The sequence below is a fragment of the Thunnus thynnus genome, chromosome 1 (assembly GCF_963924715.1).
Source record: "Thunnus thynnus chromosome 1, fThuThy2.1, whole genome shotgun sequence".
Taxonomy (NCBI): domain Eukaryota; kingdom Metazoa; phylum Chordata; class Actinopteri; order Scombriformes; family Scombridae; genus Thunnus; species Thunnus thynnus.
The window spans coordinates 6,010,710-6,023,873 of NC_089517.1; the positions used below are offsets into that span (position 1 = coordinate 6,010,710).

General features: G+C 40.7%; 1 protein-coding gene and 1 long non-coding RNA gene across 3 annotated transcripts in view; both read left to right on the plus strand.

The window, feature by feature from the left end:
- Positions 1-1,777: 1,777 nt before the first annotated feature.
- Positions 1,778-13,164, plus strand: part of LOC137198781 (non-muscle caldesmon-like) — a 34,439-nt gene continuing 23,052 nt past the window's right edge. For both annotated transcript variants that reach the window (XM_067612768.1, XM_067612845.1), the window contains exons 1-2: positions 1,778-2,016; positions 12,702-12,842. In XM_067612768.1, the coding sequence (XP_067468869.1) occupies positions 1,793-2,016; positions 12,702-12,842 (365 nt within the window). In that variant the 5' untranslated portion in view covers positions 1,778-1,792. The remainder of the gene's footprint in view (positions 2,017-12,701; positions 12,843-13,164) is intronic.
- LOC137199169 (uncharacterized) lies at positions 8,474-11,469 on the plus strand. The gene is made up of 2 exons (XR_010931749.1): positions 8,474-9,276; positions 9,316-11,469. It is a non-coding gene; the product is annotated as an uncharacterized lncRNA (long non-coding RNA).

Genomic DNA, 13,164 nt, shown 5'->3' on the forward strand with positions numbered 1-13,164 from the left:
TGGCTGGAAATGCCTGAGTGACCTAATGCACATCTGTGTGTGTTGGACTGATAGACGCAGAGAGTTTTTAAAGAGAAAAGTTCCACTTTTGTCTTTGTGCTACGAAGCAGAGAGCAGAGTGCTTTATCTTCATCTAAATATATATAAACAAACAAACAAACAAACAAACCGACGGACAGCAGCCTCGGTGGCATGAACGGTTATGTGACCCTGTGACTCGGTAGTCAGAGACGGACCGATCGGCTTGTCGCCTCCAGCAGCTGCTCCTGTTCTGAGCTGCCATATCTTATTCATAACCTGCTGAACAGTAAACAGATCCAACACCGTCGTTACTCCCTCAGCTTCTCAGGCTGCTGCTCATATCTTGAGTTTTATAAAGTCTGAACAAAGACAACAGCTTCCTCTATGATCTAAAGTTCTGTTCATTTCAAGGCATTTTTCTGTTTCTAATTTTATGCACATCTAAAGTCTTAACATGGTGTTTTCATTTGAAGCTGTGATGATCAATTAACGTTTGAGACCGTAAAGACAGAGAACAAACGTGAATTTTATCTGTGTCCACAAAAAAAGAGGGATGATTTCACAAAGAGTGGTCGATGTGCATCGGTCTTGTTTTGATCTATAATAAAAAAAGCTTTTTAATGTTTGTAACTTGACGCAGCAGTGTGCCGTGATGTTTTCGGGAAATCACTCCTCTTTTTTTGTTGACACTGATTGCTTATCCATGCGTCAAGAGCACCTGTTTTGTGTCACTTTGTCGCCACATCCAAGAAGCATTTGCTTATATGTTTTTTACTGAACTTGAACAACCTCCTTAGTTTCAGCTTTCATTCCCAGAATCATTTAGGATTCTTCCAGAAATTCTTTCAAAAATCAGATTTACTAAGTAAGTCAGCTTTTGTTTTGTTAGAGGATTCTTCCTCCTAAGATCCTTTTTAATTTCATCTATTTTTTCTTTTGCTAAATGCTTTTGAAAGTAATTATAATAACAACAGAGAGTCTGAGAAACACAGAAATCTGAGAAACAAAATGTTCATCCATCATATGCACATTATAGTGAATTTAAGTTGTTTCTAAATGTTTTTTTTCCAGTTATTTATTTTCTTTACTGGTTAAATTAAAGACCCATAATATTTAAAACCTGTGCATCTACTGGACATGTTAGACGGGTTCGTTAAAAGGTGAAACGTCCACCAACTATCAGGCTTTTTGAAGAACTGTGGGTAAAGTAACAGTCCAGATTCTGATCTGTAAAATTCAGAGAAACGGCTTATTTCTCAGAAATTTTCCAAACTGATTACTGTCTGGAAACACAGACGAATGTGTTTTTAATTCTGAAAATAACAAAGTAAAGGCTGAAACTCCAAGTCATAGTTACCATTGTATTTTTCGAGAGTTAATAATTTATCTTACAATAGAATAGACTCTAATTTAATAATAGTTTTCCATAATAGAGCTGTTCACGCGATTAGAAAATGACTGTATATAAACACAATACCATACTCGCTCCCTCCCACCATGACACTCCCCTCACAATATAAATATATACAATGTACATGCATATAATATTGTCACTGATCCAGTCAAATGATATCATCTTACTTTTCCTCTTGGGAGAGTCACATGGCGTTAGGGTGAGGGGGTTTGGGGGCTGGGGGGGGTCAAAATGCTTCAATGAAAACCACATGGAGGGAGGAGAGAGCCGCGACTAAACAGAGAGAGAGAGAGAGAGAGAGAGAGAGAGAGAGAGAGAGAGGGAGAGAGAGAGGGAGAGAGGGAGGGAGAGGCCAACATGAGCCACAGAGACAGACACAAGAACAAGAGAGCAGCTGTAGGAAAGGTCTCTCAGACTCCAGAACCAGAACTGGAACCAAGATCAGAACCAGGACCAAGACTGGAGGCTACAATACAACCAGATCCAGGGGCAGGAGCAGGAGCAGGAGCAGCCCAGTCCACCATGGCAGACTCCATCAGAAGAAAAAGCTCCAGCAAACAGCTCCTGCTGAACCTCATCAGGTGAGAGAAAAACTTCAACAGATGATGGTCACGGATTTATTATTTTATATTTGTACCTGCGGGATGAAATTTGTAATTTTCTGAGGGGTGTATTCGGGGGAGTTTGATAGACTGTCAGGTGATATCAGGGAATTTACAAACAGGTTGTTTCTCAGGAAAACAGATTGATTTACAGCTTCATCAAAATAAAACAAAACCTGAATAAACCAAAGTAACTACACTAATTAAAGTGAGTAAAAAACACTTCTGAGGTACTTGTATTTCACTCTAGTATTCCCGTTATTTCAGTTTTTACTTCTACTTCACTACATTTCAGATGGAAATGTTGCACTTTTTACTTCACAACATTTATCTGACAATAACAGTCATGACGCTGCTGCTCCTTTGCATTGAAAGGAGCCAGCTGAGGTGGTTTGGGCACCTGGTTAGGACGCCTCCCGGACGCCTCCCTCTGGAGGTGTGCCAGGCACGTCCAACTGGTGGAAGACCCCGGGGCAGACCCAGAACATGCCGGAGGGATTACATATCTCTCCTGGCCTGGGTACGCCTTGGGATCCCGCAGGAGGAGCCCGGAGAGTGTTGTTTGGGTGAAGGATGTCTGGGCTCCTTTACTTAGTCTGATGCCGCCGTGACCTGGTCCCGGATAAGTGGCGGAAAATGGATGGATGGATGGTATTAAATAACCCAGTGGTGGACTCAGACTGTCTGAGGGGCAGGGGCAAAAAAATATAAAGGGCACCTGATACATTCAGTGGTCCCCCATCAGCAGAGAACAACAGTGCATGTTTGGTAAAAAGGCCACATCCCCAATTAAGATTTACATTTTATAGGGTGATTCAGAATATAAAGAAACAACACCTCTGTATTAAATAGGATTGACTTTTCAGACATTTATTTTTGCAAACATCTCTGTAATATAATTTCCAGGGAATGGGTAACATTTTAAATGTTTATTTCTCAAACACATCTGTAGTGAAAACATGGAACTATTAAACACTTTGAGAATTAGCTGATTTGAGCATTCTTGTTAGAGAAGCAAGAAGCAAGATGTGAAATCAAAGGAGAATTCTTTTGTTCAATAAGTTTGCAAATGTTAATGATCTCGTTATGGTCAATTGAAATGTCCCTCTTAATGGACAACAGCAGAAGATCTGAGAGCCTTCCTTCTCCACATCTGTTTCTAAGTCGGGTCCTGATGAGCTGATGGCATTTATTTTGAGGAGGTGTGTCTTAATATCTCTTTAATGGATCAATTTGTTTCTGTAAAAACACATTACAACAAGTGAAATTAGCTCCTGGGGAATGAAGGTTCGGGTCCTTTTCTCCTCCCTTAGTGTCCAACCTCTCATACAAATCACCATACGCCTTTTCCTTAGCCTTTGCCACCTTCACCTTAGGCCACATCTTTTACTCTTGTCTACTTTCTTCATCTCTCCGGCTGTCCCACTTCCTCTTCAACAACCTCTTCCTCCATATACTTTCCTGTATTTCCTCATTCCACCACCAAGTCTCCTTGTCTTCCTTCCTCCGTCCAGATGACAAACCAAGTACCTTCCCAGCTGTCTCCATCACCACTTCTGCAGTAGTTACCCAGCCACCCGGCAACTGTTCACTACCACCCAACGCCTGTCTTAACTCCTCTCTGAACTTCCACCATTTGATCCTTGGCTCTGCCTTCATTCTCTTCCTTTTCTTGGTCTACAAAGTCATCCTACAGACCACCATGTGACGCTGCCTCCAATCTCTTTCAGACTGCACCTCCTTCATAAGACATAGTCCACCTGTGTGCACCTTCTTCCACTCTTATGCATCACCCTGCACTCCTCCTTCTTCTTATAATATGTATTCACTACAGCCATTTCCATCCTTTTCACACAATCCACCACCGTCTGTCCTTCCACATTCCTCTCCTTGACACCATACCTGCCCATCACCTCCTCATCACCTCCTGTTCTCTTCACCAACATACCCATTGAAGTCCGCTCCTATCACCACTCTCTCCTCCGTGGATATACTCTCCACCACTTCATCCAACTCACTCCAGAATTCTTCTTTCTCTTCCATCTCACACACAACTTACTGAATATGCACTGACCACTTTCATCATCACACCCTCAATTTCCAGCTTCATACTCATCACTCAGTCCAACACTCATATTCTTCTTCAGGATTATCCCTACCCTATTTCTCCTCCCAGCCACACCATGGCAGAATAGTTTGAACCCACCTCTGATGCTCCTGGCCTTCCTCCCCTTCCTCCTGGTCTCTTGCACACACAGTATATCTACCTTTCTTCTCTCCATCATATAAGCCAGCTCTCTCCCTTTACCAGTCATAGTGCCGACATTCAAAGTTCTGACTCTCACCTCCACACTTCTACCCTTTCTCCTTCCTCCTGACATGCCTTCCCCCTCTCCTTCTCCTTTACCCAAACAGTAACATAGTTTCCACCAGTACCCTGCTGGTCAACAGTACTGGTGGTGGCCATTGCTATGGAAATCTGATTTCTGATCCACATTTTGATTTGGCATAGGTTTTACACCGGATGCCCTTCCTGACAACACCCTTTTGGCTGGTTTATTATCAGCCAAGATCAATGCCAATATTCAAGCAGCAGTTAGTTTAACTGGCACTGATCGTGCTTTTGTTGGTAAAAGGCGTGAGATACTAACAAACGCTAAGTGAAACAAGTCTGTTGTCTGGGTGAAGTGTGCTGTGTGAGCTGCTGCCTGTATTAGACAAAGATCAGATGTGAGGGAAGATGCTTCCTCTCTCAGTTTTGTTTTGTTTGTTGTTGCCATTAGACTGCGTGCTCTTGTAGTATCAACAATTCCAGCAGAGTAAGGAGTCTTCTTTAAAGGTTTAATGTGTAAGAATTGGCCAGGAGTTTAGTTTACAACATTTCCAAATTAACTAAAATTATCAACAGAGTGTGTTTTGAATTCATGTCAATGACCTGTATGTGTTGTGTTACAGAGATATCTACTGGAGTTAGCATGCTAACCAGCTAGCTGTCTCGTAATACCACTATGTACTACAGGACACATTCAGCCAGGCTGAATGCTGTTGTAATTTTCTCTGTAGGACAATTAATATGTCACTTTATTAAGTTTTAATATTTTTTCAGGTGAGAAAGTAACCATGTAGACTCCCAGTACGGTATATGGTCAGTTTATCCAAATAACACCTATTTGTAAAGTTGCACCAGCTGGCTGGTTGCGGACGCTAGCTGGGGAGACATCAGCTGGTCATGTCAGCTGATCCGACAAACTGCACTATGTTGCACCAGCTATGTGAAAGCAAGCATGAGCCATCTGACATCATGGCACATTGGATCAATATTGAAATGTTATATCAATAAATTAGGTCTCTACTGGATTACCTTGTTGTAAAATGGCATCAATTAATGAAGAAATGATGCTGTGTGGCAGAAAAACTGCGGTTTTACCTTAAGTGAGTTCACTGACATTTTATGATTTACACCTACCTAGGGTAGGTAAACATGGTAAATCACCATGTGTGTAGATATTTAGTTGTTGCTTTCAGTTTTGTTGTAACTTATCTCTGTGGTGCAACTGCTTTCTGATCTGTGCAGCTCTTTGGTAATTTATCACTAGCTCTAATGTCATTGCAGCATTTTGATATCTTGACAACGCCATAGAACAGATTAACTGTAAAGTAAGCTTTACACTATATTCAGTGAGTGATAATAGTGCTGGGGTGGAGTGGGGGGTAGGTGGGTTGTCGAGTTGCATTGTGGGTAATGTTGGTGCCAGGTTCTGACAAGGAAAAAAGATCCTTTGATCCTTATTTTAAAAAAAGAACTGTCCAATGTTATTAGAGTGCAATGCTAAATCAGTGCAGTACTTTTATGAAAGAGAGTAGAAGCTCTGAAATTAGATTAAAATCTCACATATATATATATTGTTCTCGTTCATGTAAGCAAACAGGAAAGAGCATACTAAGTTATCCAAAATCTTCTATATTAATTATAAATCCATTTATATTGCTTTGCTTTATTATTCTGAATATATTTGAATTATATTCTGTTCTTTTTGGTTTTACAGTTATTTTATTGTTACATTTCACCACTTGATAGTCTATTTGTGATTTATTTCCTTTAAAAGCACAACACCATCATGACTTCATTTCTTGCTAGTCTCCTTTGTTTATGTTCCTAGTGTTGTTTTTTATATTTTAGGCTCTCTTCCAACTACTGTTCGTCATTGTCAGTGAGGTTTTTGTTGCCTCTGTGATCGGTGGAACATTACTGTGAGACTTCACTGAAAATGACACTGTACTCCGAGTTCAATGGCCTCTTTTATAGCTGCACTTCCTTAATGGCCATGACATCATCTGGCTGACTCCTGAACCCCCTCCTGCTCAGCGGCACACCAACACCCACACAAAGAAAATGCCGTTCCCCAGGCCTCCATTGCCTCATTGTGTAAATGGTGGAAAAAGTGATGCGTATTAGACCGATTTCCTCCATAATTTGCTCGTTTCACATTTATGCTCCACAGCATCACGTTCGCTGTCCCAGCAGACTCTGCAGATAGCTAGAAGTACAGAATGACCTGCAGTGATAATACCCTGTAACTGTGTGAATGAAACTAAGCAGACGTCCCTCGTCTGCATCTACCACAGTAGGTGATTTTCTACACTTCCCCTTCTGATAACCTTCGGAGAGGGAGCCGTGACTTGTTGCCTCCAGCTGTGGGGTTGATATAAAGGTCATTTGTCATCACTGAAGTTTTCTAGCTACAGGTTAGGAGATATTTGCAGTATTTCCTTCATCTTAGTTGTTTTTCATAGTAAATATTCTGAAACAAAATAAAAATCTAAATTAATCTATTATTTCTTTTGTTTAAAAGTTTAACAATGCTGCCTGCTCACAACAGCATTAATGTCCAAAGATAGATTTGGATAGATAGATATGTGTGTTATTTCAGATCAAATCAGGATAAAATCCAGATGCGATAGATAAACTTTCATTTATACTTAGCCACATTTATACATCTCTGCTGGATCACAAAATCCACAATGAGCATTCCTAATTTCCTTCTGATATCTTATGAACCTAACAATTAATCGATCAATTGAGCAAACAATTGATAGATTAATCAACAATTAAAACGATCATCAGCTGCAGCCACAAATAGAATTATAAAGGTACAATCCAGATACATGGCTATGGCTGATGGTGGTGGTGTACTGGGGTGCATTAATTTGGAAAGTGTTCCTAATATTTTGCCTCCCTCATGTATGTTATAAGCATAATTTCAGTGTCTCTTCAGCTGCCATTACCACAGGGAACAGATGCATGATTTACTGACTGTTTGTACTTGGGTGGAGTAAATATTATGTATGCGTATTGAAGAGACAGATGCATTTAGAGCTTTTTAACATTTGGCAAGATGCTGGATTTTCAGTCCATCTCTAAAACTTCACAGTTGTATTTACATTTGTTTTGTTTTGTTTTTTTTATATTGGATAGTTATCCACCCAAGACACATGAAGTGTAAACAGGATGCATGCAGTAAAATCAAAGAATTGTTCACTGTGATTCATTATCTTTCTCCAGCAAGTCTCTGCAATTTCATTTTAATGGCTTACTGTACAGAACTGGAACCGACTGAATCAATCTAAAAACTACTGTTATGCTTTGGAAAAATTGTTGATGTACTGCAAAGTGAATGTGAATCATAGTTATTTGGCCAAAATACGCAACAGCACTGATATGGTCCTTTAAGCATTTCATACTCTTTCCCCTTGTTGCATTTCACGCAGCAATGATGAGGTCCAGACAATCTAACCTTATCCCCAGTTGACCCATTTTCCCCCGAAAAAGTGTCCTCACTGAGGAGAAAAAAACAGCACAGACACTAAATCAAATCGATTTACAGCAAACTAAAGACTGACTCTTGCCAATATGGCTCCCACTGCATCTCTAGTGAATATTATCTTATGTAGGTCACTTTCCCACATAATAATGACAGCAGCATGTTTGACTCACAACTGCTCATGGCCAGTGTCCTCACCAACAGACTTAACCAATGACATCAGGCTTTCATATTTGTACTTTAGAGATATTTTTTGTGATGATCTCATTCAGCCAAATATTTGATGGGCTGAGGGGTTGAAATGTTGGGAAAATTAATTGCTTCTCAGAGGCCTTTTTTGTATTGCATTGACCTTCAATTGGCCGATACAAAGACAAAATCTGCATGTTTTATGTGTTCTCTTAATGAGAACCAACAAGCTTGAGGCTTTGGCTTGTTTCTGTTCCATGATGCTGCTGCAGAGCCAGGATCATCACAAAATTCAAAGGCTGCTTTTACCAGTCAATTAGGTTCCCCTCTGAGACCTCCAAACAAAGATGGTTACCTGCCAAAAGGGTTGGTGGTAAATTAGATGAATCAGAACAGAGTGGGGAGTCTCAGTCTCTCAGTCTCTCCCCTCATTTCCTGTCATTTCTCTACTGTCAGTTATTGATTAAACCATAAAACTGCCCAAATAACAATAACAATCAAAGAAAAGTGCTACTGTATGCTAGAGTTTAAGAGTAAGTCTGGTTTATTCCAACAAGCACTATATTTCCATACAGTCTTGGCCATCAAGCCCATCAGTTATGAAAACACTGTTCTCATTAAAGTAATTACTGAAATCTGGGGATATGTTGACATTGCTACAACAAAGTTGAGCAGGGAAAGAAACATAAGTGGTGAGATGATCAGACAAGTTGTAGAAAAGCAAACTATTTATCCAGATTATTTCCTATATTCTCAGACTCTGTGTTTTGTTTGCACTTTGTCAATGTTGTACCTTTATAAAATCAGACTTAGTTTAAGACATTTTAAAGGGGATACGTCATGCACATTTCCAGGTCTATATTTATATTCTTGGACTCAACTGGAATATCTTTGCATGATTTACAGTTCAAAAAAACTCCTTGTTTTAAATTATGCTGGCCCTTTATGAAGCCCCTCAGTTCAGCCTCTGTCTGAAACAGGCCGTTTTAGCTCCTGTCTCGTTAAGGGCCCCTCTCAATGAGCTCACTCTGTTCTGATTGGTCAGCTTCCAGAAGCTTCCGCCAGCTCCAGAGGCTATGTAAACAAACAACAGAAGTAGGATTTCACTTCTTTTTCTCATTCTTTATTGGAAATGGAAACTTCTCAGATAGATCTGTACATGTTTGAGCCAGAGTCCAAACTGAAATATGCAAGTGGACAATGCGAATAACCACTGGAACAACCTTACGTAGCGAAAAAGGTAACATTGCAAACAATGTGTTAAGAGTAAGCTGAAGCCCCGGCTTTTGACTGTCAGGGAGTATTTTTACATACATTTACCTTAAGTTTTGGAACACTGACCATGTTTAACATAGACATCTGACATCATAACAGTATATAAATGACAGAAAATGAACAAACAACATGATATGTCCCCTTACAGTTCTTTTTGGAAGTAAAAGGTGGGCGCACCTGAAATGGCAGGTCATAGATGAAAAGGGAACCTGTTAACTGTAACGGATGTTTATACGAAACTGTTTGGTTCATAATATTAGTTTTTGCTTTCATTTTATCCTCCATATAAGTTTAGCACACCTGGGGGATTGCTTGTCTGATCATCTGACTGCTTGTGTTTTTTTTTTTTTTTCCTGTCAAACTTCTTTTTAGCAATTGCTGTGTTCCCAGAACTCAGCAATTACTTTGGTGAGCACAGCGTTTTATCATAACGGATTAAAATGGTAGCCAAAGCTATGAAAATAGAATCCAAGTTTTTAAAAAATGTAATTATCCTTTAAAACCACTGACACCAGAATGGAAAACTTGTTTGTGATTTCAATCTCATAGCCAGTCAAATGGCTGCCTGAAGATTTCCAAATGTCTTTGTATTCCAATTTCTTGACAAGATTCTCTCCAGACCTCCATAAGTATGACGAGATGGATTTAAGTTTCTCTCCTTCCTCCATCCTGCTCCTCCTCCAGCTCTTCACCTCCTCCCTCTCGCGCTTTGTTTCTCTCCAGAGATTAAAATTAAGTGAAACAGCACAGCAGCTGGCTCAAACTCTACCAGATGTGCTTCAACAATAAAAAGAGTTATTGTTATCAAGTCCTGCCCACAGGAACCAAAAACCGATCAAACAGAAGAAGTGAACAAGCCTTCTATGACAGAGCACACCAACACATTTTTTTCCTCTGATTTTTTGAATCCACACATACAGTCACATAACAAATCTGGATCATGTGTAGTTGGGTGCCGTAGTGGTTAATAGAGCAGACAAGAGTAAGTTAAATGTATAATTTTATGTTAATTTCTTGGTGTATCCATCTTCATTATATCAACTTGCTTTATATGCACCCATGTGCACATAATTTTGTGTACTTTTGTGTACTGATGCTGCTGGACACATTATCAGTGATGTTGCTGGGCTCATTGGGAGTTTCAAGTCTTTCAGCATCATACTCCCTCTCCCAGGTGACCCAGCAGAGGCTGACCCTGCACCCAGGGTTGTTCTCTCTTCAGCCATAGCCATGTAGAGGCTCTTTCTGGTGCTGGTGGTCTCGCAAATGGCTGTTCTCTTCTTTTTTCCTCCAATGCCTGGTGTGCTGAGGGCTCTGGCCAGTAAACGGGCAGCAAATCCTCAACATCCAACCTCTGTCGGTAGATACTTCCCCTTTCATCCTGATTCTCTGCGCTGGCTGATTAGATCTTCATACTTAGCCAGTTTTCTCTCATAGGCTTCATCCAGGCTTTCCTCCCATGGTACCGTCAGCTCCGGTAGGATGACATGCTTGGTGGAGTCTGACCAGAGAACACATCTGGATGTAGGGTGGTCGAGATAATGTGCTGGGGGAAGTTTAGCTGAGTCCCCAGGTCCGAAGACAACTTCCAGTCTTTTGCCGAGACCAGGATGTGTGGCAGGTGTTGTTTTTTCCTCAGCTCTGACAAAGTTGATGGGCTTAGAAGAGCAAGTACACCTGTTCGACTCCAGTCCTTCATTGATGGTTTGAGCAATGACCTTCAGAACCTGATTGTGGCTCCATTGATATCTCCTGTCTGCTTTTGGGCAGCCATGCAGTATGTGCTTCAGTGATCCACATTCTGAGCACAGTGGGCATGTTGGTGCCTCTGTTTTGCCCCATGAGTGGAGGTTAGCTGGTCTGGGTAGTACTACAATAATATTTTAGACAATATAAAGCTGAAGTCATGACGTCACATCCAGCCTAGCCTCTGTTCCACTAGCTGCTGTATTTCACAAAGTGTTTTCACAATTTCAGCGTCATCCATAAGAAAGTAATCAATAAGTACATTCAAACTCAAGACTGATTCTGTCAGATAGTGTGAAATAAGATATGTTTTCTGACCTTAAAGCTACTTAAAGAGTACTCAGCTGATTTAGCATTGGACTTCCATAACATGTTGGATCCTGATGGAAAGGTTTTTTTTTTTTAAAAAGTATAAAAATCGACGCAGCAGAACCAGAGGTGTCCTCTTTTTTATTCCATACATTCTTCTTCCTTGTTGAAACCTGGCGCCTACATTACCCACAATGCCACTCAATTGCCAACAGTTGGAGTTGGTGGACGGTCAGAGATCTGGGTGCTATGCTAGTAGTGTCTAATGTAGCCTGGAGCTGCTAGCCTGAAGCAGAGATTAGGAGCTACAGAGGTCTGGTAACCTCACTTCTTTCTAATTCCACACCTCCAGATTCAGTTTCAAACTTGTGGTGTTCAGCCCCAAATGACTCAAGTGACATCACTTGAGGCAACTATCAGATTTCACACAGCTCCCTCTGGAAACAAGTCTCTATACATCTTTTCTTCACACATGCAAAGGTACCCTGCAAAATCCTGGTGCTGCTTCAAACTTTCCACAAATACAGATTCTTTAAGGAATGCTTTATTTAGGGTGTTATCCTTAGTTTATAGTTTTAATATGTTAAAGGATTTGGCTGGTGATTTTCTATATTTTTCTTATTGTCAACAAAACTCATGTGCAGAGCCAAACCAACAATGAACTTATTATACCTACAAGTATTGTGTGTATCCAAAGCCTGATATATCTTAATCCTCTGTGCCATAGACCTCCATTTTTGTCCAAAAACTTGGTTACTTCAGTTAGTTCAGAAACGGCACAAAGACTAATAACAGTGATAAGATTGTAACTTTGTACTGAAATTCTTTGAGAAATGTAGATAATATAGTACAAAGTCAAGAGGTTGTAATATTTAGTACAACAAGCAAGCAAAGCTCACAGTGGCATCTGCCATACTAGGAACCTCATGTCTGAGGTTTACAATCTTATCCCTGTTTTTACTTTTTGGAGCCGTTTCTAAACAAACTATGGTAACCATTATCTTCAGGGCTGAAGATACATGTCACCCAGTGCAGCAGTGTGGCTCATTGACATGTTTCTAATAGTTTTTGGACAACAACGGAGGTCCACGGCACAGAGGTATAAGATATAATAGTCTTTTGATACATACACAATACTTTTAGGTAGGATAAGTTCATTTTGTGTTTAGCTCTGCACATTATATTTGTTGACAATAAGAAAAATATAGAAAATCACCAGCCAAGTCCTTTAACTGGTTCCTGCAAGGTTCTTAAATGAACCGCGTGTGTTGTCGGGTGTAGGAGGGTGTGCTGACACTCTGTTGGTGTTGATGCTGGCTGCAGGGTGACGGCCCAGCGGAGCCAGGAGGATGCAGAGGAGGTGGAGAGGGAGCGAAGGAGGAGAGCCAGGGAGAAGCAGAGAGGAGAGGGGAGCCCCTCCTGGCCAGAGCCCCCCCAAAACAACAGCCTCTCTCACAACACAATGTGAGTACGCAAACTGTCACACCACTTCATGTTATACTACATTTTGGGACTCATAGATTTGAGTGCCATGTTTTGGATTGGATTGTATTTACATGTAAAACTGCCTGTGATGTTTACAGCTGAGTCTCCATCATCTGCAGTGCTGATTACAGGGGAATATATGTCACTTGCACTTGTCCAGTGATTTCGCAGGTGAATGAGCTGAGAAATCTGCTGTACCATCAGTTTCCACTTGATTAGTCAGCGATGTGATGTCAGAGCAGGTCTCGCAAAGAAAACATCCCCATCACCAGAGTGTGCACTGCTGAACAGACTCATTTAC